General features: G+C 32.6%; 3 protein-coding genes across 5 annotated transcripts in view; all 3 read right to left on the bottom strand.

The window, feature by feature from the left end:
- LOC145976211 (uncharacterized) overlaps nucleotides 1–546 on the bottom strand; it is a 57,141-nt gene extending 56,595 nt beyond the window's left edge. Inside the window, exon 1 of the mRNA XM_083107247.1 lies at nucleotides 459–546. The gene's annotated coding sequence lies outside the window, so the exon portion shown is untranslated. The remainder of the gene's footprint in view (nucleotides 1–458) is intronic.
- Nucleotides 547–1,294: 748 nt separating this feature from the next.
- On the bottom strand, nucleotides 1,295–13,905 carry LOC145976215 (dnaJ homolog subfamily C member 8). Of its 2 annotated transcripts, none has more exons than XM_083107256.1 (6): nucleotides 13,826–13,905; nucleotides 3,349–3,507; nucleotides 3,213–3,279; nucleotides 3,030–3,124; nucleotides 2,782–2,927; nucleotides 1,295–2,580 (listed from the first exon to the last, which is right to left on the bottom strand). In XM_083107256.1, exons 1-6 carry the CDS (start codon nucleotides 13,886–13,888, stop codon nucleotides 2,346–2,348), a joined length of 765 nt encoding a protein of 254 aa, XP_082963382.1. In that variant the 5' UTR covers nucleotides 13,889–13,905; the 3' UTR covers nucleotides 1,295–2,345. The 2 variants fall into 2 exon arrangements, with proteins under 2 accessions (XP_082963382.1, XP_082963380.1); XM_083107254.1 differs by lacking the exon at nucleotides 13,826–13,905 and adding an exon at nucleotides 4,480–4,611.
- A 336-nt stretch (nucleotides 13,906–14,241) lies between these two features.
- LOC145976216 (uncharacterized) overlaps nucleotides 14,242–21,734 on the bottom strand; it is a 94,447-nt gene continuing 86,954 nt past the window's right edge. Inside the window, exons 6-9 of one of the 2 annotated variants that reach the window (XM_083107257.1) lie at nucleotides 20,032–20,213; nucleotides 17,815–18,043; nucleotides 15,397–15,503; nucleotides 14,242–14,381 (exon numbers count right to left, since the gene is read on the bottom strand). In XM_083107257.1, coding sequence (XP_082963383.1) covers nucleotides 14,256–14,381; nucleotides 15,397–15,503; nucleotides 17,815–18,043; nucleotides 20,032–20,213 — 644 coding nt within the window. In that variant the 3' untranslated portion in view covers nucleotides 14,242–14,255. The remainder of the gene's footprint in view (nucleotides 14,382–15,396; nucleotides 15,504–17,814; nucleotides 18,044–20,031; nucleotides 20,214–21,734) is intronic. The other variant, XM_083107258.1, reaches the window with a different exon arrangement.

The raw sequence follows: 21,734 nt of genomic DNA, 5'->3' as shown, positions 1-21,734 counted from the left end.
ATATATTATTACTAATATACTCTAATTGTTGTAAATTAACTAATATATATATATACAAAATTACTTAAAAATTATTAAAAGTTATTGAAAATCAAAATTTTTAAACATATTTCTCAATTTAACAATTGCAACATTTTATTCAGATTTTATCATATAATTTTATAAAAGTGTATTTATCGCGATAATATAACTTTCGAAGCTTTTAATACCGAAGCTTTGAAATTTGAATATTGAAATAAATCACCAGCCCTAATATATGTAATTCGAAAAGAAAAATTTCACGATATGTATTGGTTTATGTATATAAATTTATTTCTATAAATTCTTAATCAATTTGGATTTTATTATTTTTTTTTTTAGAAAGTAATTTTATTATTTTTTTAAATCAACTTCAAATTGATAAATCAAAAATTTTATAGGTGAAAGATATATATAATATGGGGGAAATTTTAGGATACCTGTATATTCCTTGTAGAGATGTCGATGTGAAGAACGAGAAACCACGATCATATGCGTCTTTTTATTACAGAATGCATAATTTAAATGGATATCTTATGTCGCTGCTGAAGTCACAATTCAATGGAAGATTCTTTAATGCATATGAGTAGGATATACTACACATTACGTCGAAGTGCAAGAAACAGTCTTTTAGAAACAATTTATACGTATATATTCACATTTCACAGTTGATTTCAAAGCTCGAACAAACTGTTTTCATTCTCGATGAAGCTACATAATCGTATGTGGTTTCGTATAATATCGAGGCATTCGCGAAGTGATAAACGAGTTATATCCGAATATCGTATCTTTTTTGATAACGGACCTTATTATATGGCATCGCGATAATTTGATATTTTATTCAGTGCAGAATCGAATCCCTTGCAATAAAATGCAAAGAGAATCGTTTCTCTAGTAGTATAAAGAAAAGAATGGTATAAAGAGTTACGCGCGCGCGCGAATTTATAATGCTTTGAAAAATTCCAAAATTTGAAACGATGAACCTTAGATTCAATCAATTTTTGCTACAATGAATATTGAAATCTGTATGCGATCTTTCGTGATAATTCTCGTCTTAAATATTAATTCGCACTATTTTTGTCGTTTATCACATTCAAAATTGGGTATCTAGTATCATCAAAATTCTCTGATTTTTCATTTTTATCGCGATAATGTACATCTTACTTTCTTTATGATGGACGATCGTACGTTCAATAGTAAAAGCACGAGACACACGTAGATTATAAAATTGACATTTGTTACGCAATGACATCGGGATATTGTAAATGTACAATGCTCTGAAGAACTTTTTCTTTTCTTTCTTTTCATTCTTTTTTTTTTTTTTTACATATGTCAATGCCGGGAAATCACAGAATTCGCGATAAAAACTCTTTAATTGTTAATTTTGCGAGATGACGCAAGATAAATCGAACCGTACATTTTGAAAGCCAATGTAACCCAAAAAATTTAATATAATTTAATATAAATTTAATATAATTTAAATATTTAAATTAATTTAAAAATAAATTATCAAAATTTTATTTGTTAACAAAATTATTTAATGTGTAATTTATTGTTTTCAAAACGAACGGAGCGATTTTGCATTATAAGACTGCGACGTACATACGAAATTTGTTTTCGACTCGCATATATACGATTATAAAGAGACGCGTTCCCTATTCATTCAATAGGTTGTATTCCCTCTCTATATATCTTTTCTTTCTCGCAAAAATATGTATCTGCTCTTAACATTGTTGCATGTTTTATTAATAACGTACCACATTTAAAACCTTCTTTCTGGCATTAAATTACGATTATCTAAGCAAGAAAGTGGATTTGCAATCAATTTCACTAAACTTATTCAAAATTAATTCGTACATTTTATATCAATAAGTTGAAATTCGTAAAAAATAGAAATGATTTAAGAAGTTTCAGCAATAATCTTTATATCAATTAAATAAGATGTAATTTCGTCAAAAATATAAGTTATTCTTCTTAATGAATTAGTGAAATTGATCATTAGTATGAGAATCTCTTAGGACCTCAAAGTTTGAATTTCGGCACTTAAGTTAACAATAATAACAATGGATGTCAAAATTGAGAAACTTTTGTCTTGCATTAAACTGAATGATTTAAAGTCAAGAAGAGCCAAAAAGTCCAATATCTTTCTTTCAGTTCCAAGTTGAGATGATCCAGCGCGTTGATCGATTACTAGATTAATATCGCGTTGTGCTGAATCGCTCAACCTATCTACATTAATGCGCTGCGAGAAAATCTCTAAGATAAGATATCGCGTCGACTAAATCAGAATCCGCACGTCAAAAGTGAAGGAAAGATTATGGCAGCGATTATCGCGATTCCGCCTTCGTTTTCGGTGGCCTAAAGGCCTTCAGCTTCTTTGCCTTTTTCTGTTTTGTGGCACTGGTGCCGGATTGAAACGCCTTCCAGCTATCAACACGTGATTGTCTAGATTCTTCAAAGTTTCGTTGCCATTCGCGTTCTAATGCCGCTTGAGCTTCTGCTGATAATTCCTCTTCGCGTTTTCTTTTACGCTGTTCTGCGTCTCTCGTGGCCAATTCTCGTCTGTAAAAAAAGATAAAATGACTATTTTAAATTAATGTATTTTTGTGTAAAGTATTCAGTGGCATAGCACCTACTTTAGTTTATTAAAAAAAACCGCAATTAATTTGATCGCAATTAAATACAGAGCTTAATATTTTAATCAAGCGAACTTGATATTTTAATATATTTTTTTTATATTTAAAAAAAAGATTATAAATTAACCTTCTTCGTTCCATATCGGCAAACAATTTCATCGTCATAACCCAGACTGCGTGTCTGTAACCTTCCTCAGTTTCTTCTTCCAAAAGCGTCGGAGTCGAATTTTCCGATTTTCCTTCTTTTTTCAGCTTTTTCTTTTTTTCTGCAATCTTTAAAATTCGGTATTATATAACAATTAAAATGTAACAAAGCATATGCTATGATATCAGTCCCATAGAAGCTAAAATTTTAATGAATAATTAGAGACTTGCCATGTGATCAGTCCGAGCCTTTGCTTCTTCAATGACATCCATACATTTTGATCTGGTTTCTTCATTTTCCAAAGTTTTCCATGCCTTATTAACAACTGCAATTAATGAGATATTTTATTATATATTTGTTACACAATATATATATTTATACCACATTACAACATACTTTATTATTAAACTCACTTTCAAATGCTTGCTGTGCTCTTTCTGCGTCATCCTGATTTTTGTCAGGATGCACCAAAATTGACATCTACAATAAAAATCACGCCATTAAATTATATTTTCTATTTTTAGAGAAAAAAAAGAGACAGATACTTACACGACGGTATTTCTTTTTGATTTCATCTATTGCTGTACTTGGATCAATTTGTAAGACTTCAAATGGATTCAAATTAAAATAGGATGACCCAGGTCGCAATAATCTATCAATTTGTTGTTTAGGTGTCAGCACAGAATCTCTTTTCTCAATTTCCTTAACCTATAGAAAAACAAAATAAAATTTTTTTATAATTATAATAAATATGGAATTTCAATTAAATTATATAATGAATAAAAAACAAGAAAAATTATGACAATAATAATACTGTTATCAAATATTATTAAAAATTTTAGGAAAATGCAATGTAATGAGTTTTCATTACAGTCGATCTAATTTCTTTTATATATTTGTCAATGCTTTTTTTTAATAAATCAGAGTATTAAAAATTTGTTCTGACAATATTTAAAATTATTACATGTTATATATTAGGGACATACAATTTTCATACTAAAAGAAAGCAAGGAAAATATGGTTAAAACTGTTTGCAAACAATTTTTGCAAATGGATACTACTAAATACATTGTCAGCGCAGTGTCATTTTCAAGTTTGTTCTTTTTAGCTAAACTTATTGCATTTCTCATTTTTCCTGTTTCTCTTTCAAACTTCTAAATATATATCTATCTTATTCTTCTCCAATTTAATTCAGCTAAGAAGAACAAATCATTCATCTCTAACACATAGTAAAAAAAAATGCAATTGCAAGCTAAGTAGGTATTATATTAAAGGAGACTATTAAAGTGTATATTTAATTAAAATAATATTCAATGATAAATTTTGAAATGCGATATGTGATAATAAAACTCTGTGCATTCAAAAAAGTGACAAAAAATTGAAAAATTTCAATACAAACACTGTTGTTTGTATAGGTTAGGAACATCAAACACTATCGGTTTACAACAACAATATCCGCGATATCCAATACAATTGTGTGTATACTAATTTAAATGATAGTTAAAACATGCGCGAATTAACTACAAGAGAACTCATTGTCATTTCATCGGTATTCTAAAGTGACATTTGTCGGAGTCACTGCTCCGAATATATTTACGACTGTAGTCACGAACTCGAGGATTTATTTTGCCGGTAACGCTGCGTATAAAGGGACATCAGGATCAATGGGAAGTCGCGTACCTCCGTGTAAAATTCGTTGAATTCATCCTCCTTCTTGGCGGGATTTTCACTAGATAAACTCGACTCGGTGGCGGCCATCTTACTTGTTCGATGCCCGAGAATCGACGGTGCTGCCGTCTAGTGACAGATCGCGACTTTATCGGCGGCACAGCTGACTCATATCTTACACGAATACCCGTTTTATCAGCACTCAAGAAATTCGTCGCAAAATCGTCGATTGATAAACTTATTCTATTTATAGACTTCAAACTAATTTTTAATGTAGTATAATTTAAGTAATTAAAATATTTAAAATATTTAAAGAGACGAATAACAGAGTATAAATGAAAGGAATAAAATGTGAATTTTTTTGTCTGAAAATTATTGCAATAAATGTTTTACACATTTTGTTTAAATATGATAAATATCCAACTCTAGGATAAAATAACAATTTCAATTAAATAATTTCAATTAAAAGTGGCACACAGAGAAAAATAAAAAATAAGAAAGAATAAATAGGAATTTTATTCGCAAGAAATCCCAGAGCCCTCCCCCAAATGTCCTGAAGGTAGACCACCACAGGAATTTTAGTTGATAAAAATCCCCCTCCCCCTTTAGGAGCCGAGAATGTTTTTCGAAAATATCTTCTATATTATAAAAAAAAAAAAAGGAATCCTTTTCAAGGAAAGCGCAATTAACGACACGTCGGAGTTCGATGTAAAATTTCGTAATATTTTATTAACAAAGCTTAACAGCCAATAAATGAGTAATGCCTCTTTCGCGATAACAAAGACACATCGAACGAAATCAGATTATTATTGCGGCATACACTTTCGTCAAACTGATTGGTTGACTAGGATCTAATATAGTCGGTACTATAACTATGTAGCCTATATAACATACAATATATCTCGCTACTCACTATATATCCCTTCGTCGGGGAAACTGACAGATGCGATTAATAAGAGGGGGTAGGAAATCGGTGGAATTACGCATAGTGTAACGTTCTATGACATCTAGCACTTGTTACATCTCGCGCCATCTAATCTAGCGTGGCCTCTAAATCTAATCGTTTACTATCAAACCACTTCGGGGTGTTCAGACATGAAGACGTTACTCCCGTCGAATCGCGAGAACCACGTTAATAAATAGAGATCTCGGGGCTATATCCTTCCGAGGATTCAACTTCCCGGATTAATTATCCGGAGGATTTGCTAAGGAGATGGAAACTCATGACTGAACATACTATAAAACTTCGTAGAAGAATCGGTAGAAGACGGGAATGGCTATTTCTAAATTTTCTCAAATATACACTTGGAACAATTAATTTCTTAGCGTATCACATTTTTCTTTTTCTTCTTTTCTTATCCGCGAGTAGACGTAATTTTTCACAGAAGTGATGAATCAAATCGCGGCCCTCGCGATTCTCTATCCCGTAACGAAACATACAACATATTCACAACAGTGTTAATTTTCTTGCACGTGGTTATATACTACTAGCGATTAATGATATCAACAATTGAAATAGGGAAAGCGGGTGCGTGTAACAACGATTACTCTCTAATTCATTGAAAATCCAGTCGATTCGAAAACGCGCACGTATAATAAATCGCTCGGAATCGTGCCTCAGTTATTCAACATCCTCAATATTATTTTGAGAATATTACTTGTGTAGTGACAATAATAAAAATGCACTATAATTATATATTAATTACATAATTATTAAAAATTAGAAGAAAAATTATTATCAATTATATAATAATTATATAATTATATATGGTAATTTATCAATTATATTAAATTATTATTAATTATTATAATATATATTAAATTTTTCATACATTGTATGTAATATTATCATTAATTTTTCAATGAAAATATAGATGCAATCGTGAAATAAATTTTTTTTAAATTCTCTATATGTGAAAAAAATATCTTCATGTAATATTATCATTAATTTCTCAATGAAAATATAGATGCAATTGTGAAATAAATTTAAAAAAAAATTTTCGTATCTAAAAAAATATTTTTCTTGTTTTACTCGAGATTAAGAAACTTCGGGCTCTTGCGTTATTTAGCGGCTATGCCTCGTTGAATTCCACCGTTTCGCGATGCCGACGATGTTTATTATAGCGCATATTTTACAAAGTACGCAAAAGCTAGCTGAACTAACGATACCTCTATACATTTGATGCTATACATCGAGTCTCTAAGTAAAAGGGGTCATTTCACTTCGCTGAAACTAACGATGAGTGCATACATAGAATGACTGATAAATCTTACGCAAGATGTCCCGCCGCGAATGAGAAAAATTTCCCGAGTTGGCTAATTTTTTTACTTGTAATTCTATATATTGAAAAATATCCGCAAAATTTTATTGAAAATCTGATAGAAAAAACTGGAGGTATTCTAATTTTTCAAAATAGAAAAGATTCTAGTTAGGAAAAAAAATCTCTAATTAAGAAAAATAAATAAAAAAAGACTGATTGTGCCTCTTTAAGTAGAAAGAGTTTTATATACACAGCATGTATAAATTTAAGACTATAATTTTAAATTTCTCATAAAATAAATTCTTGTCGACTGCTTCATTTTTCATGCGGTTCCCATTCCTAGCGAGACATCCTGTATAAATGTCTTGTCGCAAAAAACTGAACGGTCTCCTCAGGGTCTTTTCCGTGTAAACTCGACCACGAAGAATTTGCCAAAATATATTTCTTCGTAAAAATGTTACATCTATATATTTTTATATATATATATATATATATATATATATGATTCATCGATATGCAACTCAAGCGCTTACCATCGATAGAAAGCGGATATAATATGTATGTCCGCAATAGAAAGGAGCGGATTAAAACGTTAGGTCTTTTCTCTTGTATGAACATGCGTTTCGCACGAGGGAGCGTACATGATTACACAAAGAGAGAAAGAGAAAGAGAGATAATGGTAATGCGATGATTATAGACAAATAGATATTGGTCGAGAATATCATCTGTGAAGTCGCAAACACATTTAATTAAGAGCGACAACGAGATCGAGAGAAAGACGAGTTTCCTCGCATTGGAAATCCATCGGATTCCTCGCGATTAACGTTATTGTACACTTATTCATATTTAACTGTTAATGGCCCTTCGATTTCTCTCTATAATTATTTTATCAAATCAATATCTCACGTATTATAAATATACAGCTTTTTAATAATTTTAAATTTGATACTCGATATTTTAAAAAAAGTAAAATTTTATATTAAAAAATAGTTATAATGTATTTAATTATCATTCATTATGCGATATCGAGAAATACATTTATATTGCAAATTAAAGTTGGTAAACAGATTACACAAAAATTGATGTAAAACAATTTTATGCAAAATAAAACTTTTACAAAATGCAAGTAAACAATTAAGTGTATTGCATTTATAGGCTTACAATTAGATGTATATTGCGAGAAAGATCGAAGGACATTAAGAATGAGATAGCTCGTCATATAATACTAGTACAATTATGTGAATCTACCACGCTCTTTTAAAACACATTCGGTAGATCTCTCGTATCTGACACTTGTATACATTCGTTATTTCTATACTTAGACAATAAATGGCTATTTTTCGCTGAAGTGATCTTTATGTAGCACTGTAGATCGTATATTTTTATCGTATATTCATAGCTATATTCGCGTGTAACATTTTTCAAAGTCTTAATATATACCTTCAAGCTCATATCAAATTTTCTCTGGCGTTACATGCATCTTTATAATAATTATTATTATTACAAAAACATTTATGCAATATATATAATTCTATATATTAAAGAATTTGACAAACACAATTTGATAAAAAAAAAAAAAGGATTATTGTAGAAAATATTACAAATTAGATTATTTGTCATCACAAATGATGAAATAATAATGAATAATGTTGAACATTATAAATTGATAGAGAAAAGTAGTGGATCAGGTTTAATAACGATCAGTTCAGCGAACGGGAGCACCGCTCTCGTACTTTACAGCCAGCACTCTATAAAAATGTGAGAGAACACATACACACGCACACACGCACGCGCGTACACACTCACGTATAAACTTTCAAAATCTATTTGGCACTCTCCTAGTTTCGTCGAAAAGGCGAGCACGCTTGCTATTATTCTTCAATTCAGAGACATTGCATATCGAGTAGTAGCTTCTTACTCCGTCGCTACATATACGATTTTTTAGCGTTATATTTTATATATATATGTATATCTTAAGTTCACATCTTATACGTTATATTACGGTAATTGGTCTAAGAAAGTTTTCGGTTGCATAAAAAATATCAGCTGCGCCGACCGAAGCGAGTCAATCGCCCGGTGATAATCGCGAGTTACAATATAATTCTTGTTATAGTGATATTATAAGAGCACTGTTTCTACTGCGCGATTTTCGCACGACTTCGCATGTATAATCGAATGCATTAATGTTTTGCATGCACGCAATTTTTCTAATTTAGATAAGACAAGGGATATTTTTATAATAAAAATTAATTCTCCTAGATCACGATCGAAAAATATGAGAGATCGTCTATAATTTTTCATTATTCAATAATCTTGATTTGCAACTAACATCGACGATATCGTACTGAAAATCGTACAATAAGAACAAGCTTCAAATAGTATAACGACCAGTCCAATTATTGATATAGACAAAGAGAAAATTGAAGATTGTAAGATCACGTAAGGGTCTATTGCATCAATTACACATCTCGCTCACAAAGAAACCAAGATTAAATCATCTTTCATAAGTCATTTTCACGTGTAGTATAGGTAATAAAATTTATTACTATAGTAAAATTCAATTTTCAATCAAACAACTCATAATTGTAGTAAATTTCACTTGTAATAAAATTCAATTATTACATAAGATTCGTTACAGCATAATATATAATTGTGTAATAAAAATTATTTTTTCCTACAAGAAAAAAATATCATAATATTGATTACTGCATAAATTTGTACTTGTCAGTAAAATTAATTATGTCGATATGAATAATGCAGATAATTTATTCGCATTTTGACCCTCGTGGATTCCAAATCTGATTCTTCAATTGATAATCATCTTTACAGTGTCATCAATACATTAATCCACAAATTTATAGATTAATTATCTTGGTCGTATATATTCATATTCACGGTTCAAATATACAAGACTACAAATATCTTTACACAAGTTGCGTCATAAAACGGATAAATAGATACAAAGGTTTTTTTTCCATATGACGTGATATTTCGAAATTTTAAAGTGCTGAAAAATATATTCCGATTATACAGAATATCAAAGCTTTCTTCTTAAAATGATGTTATAGCTTCTCCCTTTGCTTGCAAAATGTACGGAGAATTTTTACTTTTGTTGAAAAAAAAGACACTTTGTTACACTTTGTTTAATCGAAATACCCTGCAAATTTTTATGTGTATAAATTTTTCAAGGAAATTAATTTTTCAGGATATAAATTCGTGCTATCTCAAGAGAATATACGCGATAAAATAATTTACGGCGTATGAAAAAATGATAGCAAGATTGATAATTAATATGCTGCATCTTTTGAAATGTTTCAAAATTTCGTTAAATTATGATATAACACGGGATATATATTATATATGGATATATTTTCTGTGGGATAAAAACTGTGTGCCTCAACTGTGTGTCTCCTTATATATACAATATATTAGTGGAAGATAAATACGTACACATACGTCAAAAGCTCTACTCTAAACGGTCGATGCGAAGAAAAGATTTTATAAACGCGCTGGATGCAGAGAGACACAGACTATTTATACTGCCGGCGATCCTTCGTTAAATTAATTACATTTTGATGAGTATTTTGATGAGTTCTTTGATCTTTTTCCACGATAACCACACGTCGCGACCCACGTATGCTAACAAGTATTGACGTTCGAAACTAATAACGTTGTAACAACGTACTGCATAATATACTGCATATACTGCACTGATTACTGTCGCTTTCATCCAATTCGATAATGTGACGTCATTGTTATCGTATCGACAATGCGATGACAAAACAGGTATTATTATTTACACCTTTATTATCAAGACTTTTTATCAAAATAAAACTAAAACATCAAAGTATCGATATATTGTCGTGCAATATTTTTTTGCAGAAAAAAGAGACACTTCTTAAAAATACCTTTCTTTGATAAAAGTTTTGATTTTTATGTTCAATTTGAGAAATGAGAGAATATTATTTTTTTGATCTCGAATCACAAGGTATATTTTTCCGCCTGTATCCAGCTTCATAAATGATGATCGAGGATAGTATTTGAATTTGATTAGACATTTTGATAAAATTACAATCCTTTTGATTACACAGTGCTACACGTGGCTTAAAAGGGAGATAATGTTAAGGGAAGAGGGAGAGAGGGAGGGGCACTAATCATCGCCAAACATTGGAAAGGGCCCGCAGCACGAGAAGCGGGGCCTCCATTCATCGTCCCAATGTCTGGCGCGCATTATATTTCGTATTTTGATTTCGGGCTGTCAGCCATTTTTCTTTTTATATATGTAGTTTAGTATAGTATACATTGTTATACTTATAGATCTCTTAACAATATGAGAGAACAACAAAATCCTAAAAGACCCTCCTGTTACGCGCCTCGAATTAATCACTGTCGTTAATTCTCACCATGCGACGACTGCTATTACGAATAATCAGCGTTACGTGCGTCCTTTTTATGCGGCTTCTTTTTACATAAGTTACTTACACGAGATATATAGCACTTGGAGAACATGGCACATGTAACGTCGGATAGCCGATCCGATAACATCCCCTGTGTGTTTGTCAATATCGAACAGCACGATATGCATATGCATACGCATGTATACGCGGATGTAGTCACTCGTGAGTGGAAGTCCCTCAGAGGGATGATTTTTGCGCGAGAAATTTTATTTCCATATTGTTGATGGACCTTTTCGTGTCCTTCCACGTTAATTAACTGACAGATGCTCCCCTTTGACAGTTATTCAAAGTTATTAATTAATTTTGCTCGAACGAATACCTTCGAAAACCCCTGTCGTTTATTTTTCCGTCATAATCCTTTAAATCCACGAATTATTTATTTTTGCTTAATTGTACAATGTTTTCAAAGTTTTTATTTTTTTTTTTTAAATGTAATCTCGAGAAAAAATTTTGATCTCTTCCTCAATATTTCTTCGCGCAAATTTCTCGCATTAAGTGTACATATATGATTTTATAAATGTGACTTTGATGATATGTTCATGATGTAGAATTAATATTAAATTAACGCTCTCGACCCAAAGCATTCTTCGTAATAAAATATTTATGGGGAATGTTATATTCACGGCCATTATTGTTAAGCATACAAATTGTCACTGCATATCTAGATAAATGCCATTGTTCGATAATGAGTTTTATGTGTGAATCACGCTAATCAATGATATTTGATTAATGAGTAATTTCCTTTCTGCGAATCTATTTAGCGCGAAAATCACGCCCGATATAAATATTCGAGAGAACCGCATTCAGCGCTAAATATACGGGTATGAATATTCTATTCTAACGTGTATACGCGCGAACGCGCGTTACATTAAAAATAAAAATGTATACGTGTACGTGACATTCTTGCCGTTCTGCTTCCCGCACGAAAGAAACGCATTGATTCATACTACACGAGTGCAATCTTAGCTTATCTCGCGATTCGTAATGGAGGCATTGCGTGTACTTTAAACGAGGAATCATTAATATTTATGGTGTTTGCATACACAGAGAAAACTGTCGATTAACATTTATCTCACAGTGCGCATATTTCTGATTGTAAATGAGTAATCGATAAAAAATATGAATAATTTGTAGGCAAAATACAAATGAAATTTATATTATATCATAAAGATTGATTTTTGATTGAAATTTTGTACGGAAAAGTATTTTTTATTCGATCGTTTTATTTAATAATTTACAATTGATAAAGATTTATGTTATTTATGAATTTATAATTTGTAATTTATTCTTGAAAAAATTTAACATTAAAATGAATCAAATCTGTAAGTTTCACTTTAAATTTATGTTTTTAACTCGCATATTTTTCAAGCTTGATTTTACTCGTTTTAAAACATGGATTCGCATTTTGTATGATGCTTTTATGAATCTGCATTTTTTTTCCAAATATTCCAATGTACACCGATTGTTCGATTTAAATATTCCAATAAAATTTTCACATTTAAAGTTAACCGTGTAAATTTTTGCTTCAAGCGATAAATTATTCATCAATATTCTTTAACATTGAAACGCCTCTAATCGCCTGGTCTTTGTCCTGTTTGTAGGTAAAAAAGAGAAGCTAGGAATTTAAATACTTCAATACTTTACGCACTAAATATATGATTCATTTTGTCCATGATATATACGTATCCAAATCTCTCTAATAAAATCTCCGTTTAAGATTAATCATAAAATCTCGAATTTCTTCAAGAGAGCGTCAAATCATCAACTAACGATTCTCACTATAAATACATCTTTCCTTTTAGCTGCAACTTATCGAATCGTCCGATCTTTGTCCTATTCATAGATAAAGCGAGTAAATTCAATCGCGTTAGAGCGACGATTACGACAATGTTCCTTATCACGATCCTACACAGCAGGAAGCAGGTAATAGTGTGCTCCACATTGATGCCACTCTCACAATTTCACGCTAATCTTATGCACACACGAATTACACTTATGTACAAACTCACGCTCGCAGGCTCACACGAATTTGCTTGATCTTGCGCGAACTATTATTAATTGATTAATGGTATACCACGTGCACACGACATCCACTATCAATAATAACGCGGCTATCCTCTTTTGTGTGTGATGTACGAGCGACTATTCCGACGCGAAATCAGAAACTATAAGATCATCTCTCGGCTTTCTACGGCTGGAATCTCGCAAATCCTGCTACTTGGATTTATCTCGAAAGGACTTCTAGTTCTTTTCTTCCACGAAGTGGAGGTTCGAAAAATATTAGACTTAATAAAGCGAGTTCTAGAGTCACACCGCCATTATTTCACCCGTGGATTCTTTGAGCAACTTGAAACATTGTAACGCTATCGTAACGAAAATTCAACGGGAGATGTCCTTTTTGATCTTTAATATTTTTCTCAAATCCAATAAAAATATTTATACATTAAAATATATAATTATATATTAAAATATATAATTATATATTAAAATTTATTTGTATAAAACAGTTTTAATTTTTCTTCTTCGCAAAGTAATATATTCATACCTTTTTCCAAACATCAAATAACATTTCTTGCTTTCAATTTTTTCGCGATAATTAGGCTGCAATTTCGCGAATATTAAAGTGATCTCATGACATACCTTGCTTTCCCGGCTATTCCATCTTCGTGATGTTGCGGCGCTGTTACAGACGAGAGGGCTCATCGCTACTCCTCGACATTCGATAATGCACTATCGCGCGAAACCCAATCCCTCATTATCTCCCATTTCTCGCTCGGATTGAGTCTAACTTACCTGCGAGAAATTGTATACGATTCACAAAAGTATAAACGCAAACGCAACTTGATGCTCCAGAGTTGCTCCAAGATTCGTACGACGACTTGCATAAGACATGGATAGGGAAACGAAAATATAGGACAGGATGTGAAAAAAAAATTGCAGGGATTTACTGTTCCAAACTGAAATCGTCAGTTGAAGCGCTTTGTGGTTCACCCCCTTCACCGACGACCACGCGGAGACCCCGAGGAATTTACAGGGTCATACGTGGCGAACGGTGGAGGGGGTCCGGCCGCTATGCTTGGTCCACCTCGTGACAGACCTCCATGTAGTCCGGGTTGTGCATTATGTCCTTTATCATATCCTTCAGTATCGTATAACGCGGGAACATTGGATACACCTTCGAGCTGTTGTACTCCTCCTGCGGAGATAAAAAACGACTCCCTTCAATCATTTTATTTTGGCAATTAATAAACAGTTGTGTACACATGTCTATCTTTTACATCGCATAAAGACAAAAAATATCCAATTCTTCTTTCTTCAAAATATATTTTATCCTACAATCGCGACTGTATTCTTTTCAAGCAGCATTTGATAAAATTTTTATCGCGGTAAAAGAAATTTCAATTCTAAACTTGTAAAAAAAATTGAGAAAGATCGTTTTAAATTTCACGGAATAACGTTTCGTTGAAAAATGTGATGTAAAATTTGTTAAATCGCGTTCTACGACTTCATGAAAATTTCGGATTATCCGCGACAATTCTAGAGGGCGACGAAACGCAGTTTGCCTTGATATTACGATATTCTTGGTAGCCTTTAATCTTCAATTTATTTGACACTGTATGAAAGAAGAGAATAAAACGAATGGAGGATAAGCGCCGGTGGAAAAGCCTTATATCAACAGTGTTATATAAGTTATTAGAATGTAAAGAGAAAAAATGGGACGATCGTAACAATGTACTAGAATGATGGCCGATCGAAATGTAATGTCACCCTTTTACGATCATAATCGCGAAGTCGCTAAGCGATATAATACATCCGAGGCTTTTAAAAAAATCCATTTTAATCTAAAATAAAGTCGTCGTTCAAGCAATATATTACACATAATTTTAAAATAAACTCTAATTTCAAAATGAAACTTTGCATGTGCTTATTAAATGGCAGAATAATTTACAAATTTTTCTCGATGTCAATCATTAATATTTTAGAAAGATTTAATTTTAACGAAATAGTTTAGATTGAAAATTGCATCACTTGTAAAAATATAAACAAAGTATTGAATAATTTTGAATTAAAATTAAGACACGTTTGGAAATCTTATGCGGACCAGTATTTTCTTGAACTGTAATTTCTTTTAGGCAAATATTTTTGTTTACATCATTTTGTAGAGAAACCGCAAGTTAAGTCTCTTACAAAGTTAAGTCTCTTGCACGTACTTTTAACTCTTTGATGAGATTCCTGAGACCCGTGTATTTCTTCAATAATCTGTAGAGATCATTGGTCATCTGGGTGTTCTCCGCCTCGATTTGCGCCGTCGTCATACCTATACAAAGCGTCTTGTTACTTTATTTGATTGTGTTTATTATGCGCAAAAATATAGTAATGAAATATTTTAGATCTTAACAATATTAGTGCGTAGTTTCCAAAATAAAATGTTAATATAAAGTCAACTTAATTAATCAACCTAATTATTTAAATAAAAATGTCTTATTTATATATTAAAACCTATATAATTAATCTTTTGTTTGGCAAAATATTTTTCGTTTAAATTATACGATATGAAATTTCCACATTCCGACGCGACGTAATAAAACTTTCGAAGCAACTTTTTACTATTAATACGGGCAAGCACAAAAAAAGATACGTCGATGTTGCGTGCGGTTGCATCAACGTAGTTTTTCTGCAATACCGCCGACGGAGCATTAATTAACGTTCGGGGAAATATTGTTCCTGTTAACGAAATGAAAATCAAGCAATGAATATGTTGACCATTAATATGTGCAGTGCACGTTATCAAACTAAAGCATTGACACGGAGTAATATTAGACAATAAAATACTTTCAAACTTACAAACTATTAATTTTAACATTTTCAAAAAAAGTGTCATTCTGAAAGTTTCTATTTATTTACATATTTATTTTATCACCTGGAATATTTTTATAACAATTTCTGCCCTTTTTTGTAGATATTTAAAAATAAAATATAGGTTTTACTATCAAAATATAAGGAACGAAATAAAATAAAGCATAAATAAAATAAAATAATAATAGAGAGAATAAAGCGAAGTAAAATAAAATCAAATAAAAATATAGAGTATATAAAATAAAATAGAAATCAAAATAAAACAAAATGTGAAGAATACGCGAACTCTCGAAAAATGTTCGTGATTAATTAGGCGCCGAGTTAATCAATTAAATCGAACTATTTGTATCGAATGATTTCAAGTGGAACCTGAGTACGAAACGAGTGAAAGAGTTCTTTGATTAAGTAAATGAGAGATCGAAGAACTGTCTGAAATATTTTTAATTATAACATATTTATTTAAGATGTGCGCTCATGCTTTGAATTGGCAATTTGCTTTCATAAGACCTTCTCGCCGGAATGTTTTAAATAGAGCGATAATCGCGCATGCGAATTGTAAAAAGCAGCAGCGATTGTATTTAGAATGCATCGCGGAACACGGTAAAGAATAATTTTCAAATAATTTTCGCCGTATCGCGATAATGAAAAATACCATAAATCTTCCACGCTCTGAAATTATGAATTGTTGTACGAAGCATTTGTTGAATATTTATGAGAGAGTAAAAACTAGCGTAAACGAGACCAGAAAAAGGGATTAATTACACTCCCACTCTTTTTCCCTCTTTTGATAACTGAAACATATTTAATTTTATGAATTTTAAATCTTTTCCCGATAAATTAATATCCGATAAATTTTTTTTTATCCATCAAAGAAATAAAACAACTAAAAAATCTATTTTTTTTAATCTCGAAAGAAACAACGCGCCTCAAAGTCTTCAAAATCTTTAATATATTTTCATCTATCAATTTTTTACAAGATATTGATAATCGACAGCAGCGTCATTTTTTCATACCATTATTTGTTAAATCATAATGAAAGATTGAGAGTGAAGTATGGCCTTGTTTCAACTTAATGGCACGATAGATCTTCGGTGTCTCCGATCGACTTATGATGGAAAATAATATATTATGCATGCTTGGAAACTTTCTAAGGGAACAGCCATTGAATCGTCTTTTCTGCTCAATTTGGTCGACGAGAAGAACAATAAACTCGTCGTTTGGAGAATAAAACAAACAATAATGTAACTACATAGCTTTGTAATTATAATACAAAAATGAGACAAGAAAAAAATACAACATAACAATATGATATTCAATACAAAATATATTCGATACAAAAATTAAATAAAATTTAAAATACAACAAAAAATACAACATAACAATATGATATTCAATACAAAATATATTCGATACAAAAATTAAATAAAATTTTAAATAACGTGCAAATTATATGTAATAATTTAAATTATTTAATTTTATTTAATTTTTATAACAAACGTCATATTGCATTTTTCTATATATATTTTTTCCCATTATAAAATGAGAATTAATCAATTACATAAAAAGATGATAAAACGTACACAGCGCGCATCAATTAACTTTTATCGAGTGTCATCAATCGAGAGAGCGCTGAAGTTAGATAATACTCAAAGTCACAGTTAGGAGAACAATCGATGAAGGACAAGGGAAAATTGTTTTCTTCCTCTGGCAAAACTACCTCAGACTACCACTATTACTATTCTCAATTGATTACTCGTACTTCGTGTACTCACTCTCGAGTCTCTCGATACGCTCCCTTTTGGTCTCGGCTTCCTCGGCGAGACGCGCCGAAGTTTTCACGCCTTCACCGCTCTTGTGGGTCTTCTCCATGATGGAGCAGGCACGCAATACGAAGGCGGGCACGGTCTCCTGCTTCTCTTGTCTCGGTATATCCACCAGCGTCCAATATTGCGTCTCCAGCTTAATTACGTCCTGGAAAGGTAAAACCGTCGGTAGCTCGGGCTACCGTCGCGAGGACGAGAAAAATCGAAGAGTGAAAGAAGCAGCGCAAAGTTTGTGCAAGGCGATTGGCCATTGTACAGTGGATCCCTTTATCCGCGTTTGTTCCGGAAAACAAATTGCCGGCTCCATTTATCAGACCTGGTTTAGGACGCGATAGATCCTTCCCTCGCGCCTCTACGAAACGTAGCGTCATTAATCTGCGTTTATGCTCGAGATTATTATTACTTACAAACTGTAAACAGATATTTTTGTCGAACAGAATCAAGTTCCATTGTTACTTTACGGTCTGCTTCCTAAAAAAGAATTCAGACGCGCCTCCTTTAACTTCGATGGAAATTATCTCGATTTGATTTTAATTTGATTTCAATTTAACTCGATTTTAATCTCTTAATGCTGGGGCGAAAATCGTCTCGCTAAGAGCAATCTCGAGCTATTTCATTCCATGATTGCAAAAACACAAACTAATTTCAATAACGCCGACAGGCTGTTTACCGCTCTTACGGCAATCATATCTGCATTATATCGTTCCGCCCCCGCGGAATATTTATTCTCTTCATATCTTCCTACAAAGCACTTGAAATACACCTCGAAATTATACATTGATTATCGATGAGACACACGGCGCGATTTATAGAGAGAAATTTTATTCATATCGCCCGGGGATTACTTCCGATGATTTTTCACCAAAAGAAAAAAGGAAAATACTCCGCGCTCTTGATACGAATGAATGTCTCTCGCAACGAAAGTTTACACCAGAAACAAACGTCAACGTCCGCGTAAATACGATGCTATTTATGCATCTCTGAGAAAAAAAAACAGAGTGAAAAAAGGAAAAAAAAATAAAAGCGCGCGCTCGTCTTTCGCGCTGACATGTCCGGGTGTCTCTCCCATGCATCTTTATTTATTGTACTCGTCTCGCGATCTATCTCCCGTAATAATAAACGCGCCACGTTGGATTTCGCGATACGGATAGGTATAAATACGTATTTCGAAAAATAAATAAAGACAAAAAGGGAAGAAACAAGGAGAAAAATAAAACGGCCGTGCCGTTTGTCGAATTCTTCCCTTGTTCCAGCACGATTTATGCTGCGTTGTAACTGAACTTCGTGCCGATTTACACACGGATCGAGCCTGGATATTTTCCGCTCCGTGTTGACTGTTTACTGACAAAATATGCACTGCATACATCTATCTGTCACTTTGCTCTCGTTTGCTGTTTCTTCATTTCATTTCTCTTTGAACAATCGTTTTTCGATAAATCGCGCTATCAGTTTACGAACTTACGTGTATTTGTGAAAAAAAAACAAAATGTTAAAAAATATTAAGTAAAATAAATATAATTGTGAAAATAAAATAAATAAAATGCGATTTATTAATTTTTTTTTAAATTATTACTCGACTATCAGTTGCCTTTTTGGTTATTTTATATCCTATCTCGAAAAACTGGCAAATATGTTTACGTGGCACATCAATTTATGCGTTGATATTAATCGAAATTTGCAAAAATCAAATGCAATAATAATTTAAAAATATAATAAATATATAGAAAAAAATATAAGAAAAAAAATATAATAAATATCTATAAAAGTATAATAAATTGATATGAATATTATAATATTGTCGATGAAACCATCTCAGAATGATGTATTAATTTTTATGTGTATCCAGGATAAAGGCAATTATTAACTTCTTAGAAAGTTTATTATGTAAATTTGCGCTAAGATTATACGAATTAATTACTGATTCCTTATAAATTTCTTAATAGGGAAAGTCGGAACAAGTTTCAAAGCGAAAGTCTCTGTCATTCTTCCTCTGTTTTAGCTTATGTATATAAACCGGGGAGGCGACGTAATTACGTAATTACATCAACGGAAAGACGACAGCCTGGGACTGACACGTGTCGAGCACAAAGCGTCGGTGGGACAAAAACAACGCGTGTGTACATCCAATTACAAACGATACAACCACGGTGTACTTCCCCGTCTTACCTTGATCATAACTTTGAGGAGATTGTAACGCTGGAAGATGTTGCGGACTTGCTTGCTGTCGGTGTACTTGCACATCAGTTCCACGAGAGCTCTCTTGGCGGTGTCGTAGCTGCCGTCCAGGCGTATCCTGACGACTCTCAGCCTCTCGTTCGTCTCGATCACCTCCTCCTTTGTTTGTCCACCTGTTTGTCGGCGAGGAAAAGGATATAAAGGGAGCCCCGACAAGATATTGGAAATATGGCGGGCGGAATTTCTCTCCATTATGTACGGACACTTTGATACCCCTTGATATGATGTAACAATTGAACTTTGATTCGATAGATTTTCGATTCGTATCGCGTGTGTCGATCATCGATTTAACAGGATTGTTAAATTGAGCGCGACGAGGACCGGGCGCGAATGTCGCCTTTAATTAATTTCCAATTAACTCGACACTGCGATAGGGACGAAAGTTCCAACATAAATAAATCGAGCGCGACGGGCGACGCGATAAGCAACTCAGTTTCCGTTGCAGTCTCATCGAGCGCGTCCGAATTTCTAGTTCGAAAAGTTCGAGCTCCAGAAGCAAGCAAAATCCCAAAACACTGTAAGCAACATGAAACCGTAAGAAAGTTTCGTTCCATTCGGTTAATATAAAGTAAATTTCATTTTTAATAGAACTTTAATACATACTGACAAGAAGGGATTCATTCTTAAGTGAAATCACCCCTCATATATAGCGACTTTTGATTTTTTTGATATATCGAAACTCATTCGAGATGTCAAAAAATGTTCTGTATAAAAGTTTTATCTTAAAAACACATCTATTTAACTTCATTAATAAAACTTTGAAAAAATAATTTTTGAAAAAAATTCTTTCAAATATCTTTGAAAAAAATTAGTTTATTAATGTGGTTAAATAAAGAGCTATTCTTCATGAAATTTTTTTTTAAATATTTTTTTAATATTTCGAATAATTTTAGACGTGTATTGAGGAGAGTAAAAAGCCGGGTAGCTTCATCCCTTAAAATTGTTTTTAGATCGCAGCTTTATAAATTCATCTATCTACCCCCTTTACATGTGTAAAGTTTCATTAAAATCAGAATTTTCCAATCCCCTTGTGAGACTTGAAGGGACGTATAAAAGTGCGACTATTCCCAATCATTTCGCTAACAAGAGATAATTGATTTCCAATTCGCTGGCGAGAATCTGTCAAGAAAATTGAGGTCGCGTGTCGCGCAACATTCCTATACACGTGTCATTATCGTATACGTTAGGAATTTATCTGATCGTCGCATTTCACCAGCGATGGCGACGGCGACGCGAACATGCTGACGTCGGAATTAATCATAGTTCCGCGTTCGTTGATGGGAAAGCGTTAATCCGAACGTGACGGAATTCTCCGTCGACGGCGGAGCTTCCGTCCCTTTTAGCTAATATAGCGGCAGAGCCGACACGCCGTTACTCCCGGTCCAACTGAATACAAGAGTTTCCGCTTCGATTCCATTCACGGGACAACTAACGACCGTACGCTGCTGGCAGAATGCCAGGCGTTTATTTCCAAACGATATACGTATGAACATCTTTATCGTCGATTCACCAAAGTTGCTGTGCTCGAGACGAAGAGCCGCTTAATCCAATTCTTGGAGGATGAAGAATTGAAGAAAGCAACTCTTTCGAAAAAGATCTTAGAAATTTAAGTCTCCTCCTCGAGCAAATCTTGA

This window comes from Camponotus vicinus, unplaced genomic scaffold (assembly GCF_025532165.1).
Source record: "Camponotus vicinus isolate PSW18456_S1 unplaced genomic scaffold, iyCamVici1.0 SCAF_8, whole genome shotgun sequence".
NCBI lineage: Eukaryota > Metazoa > Arthropoda > Insecta > Hymenoptera > Formicidae > Camponotus > Camponotus vicinus.
This window is presented reverse-complemented; position numbering and strand designations above follow the sequence as displayed.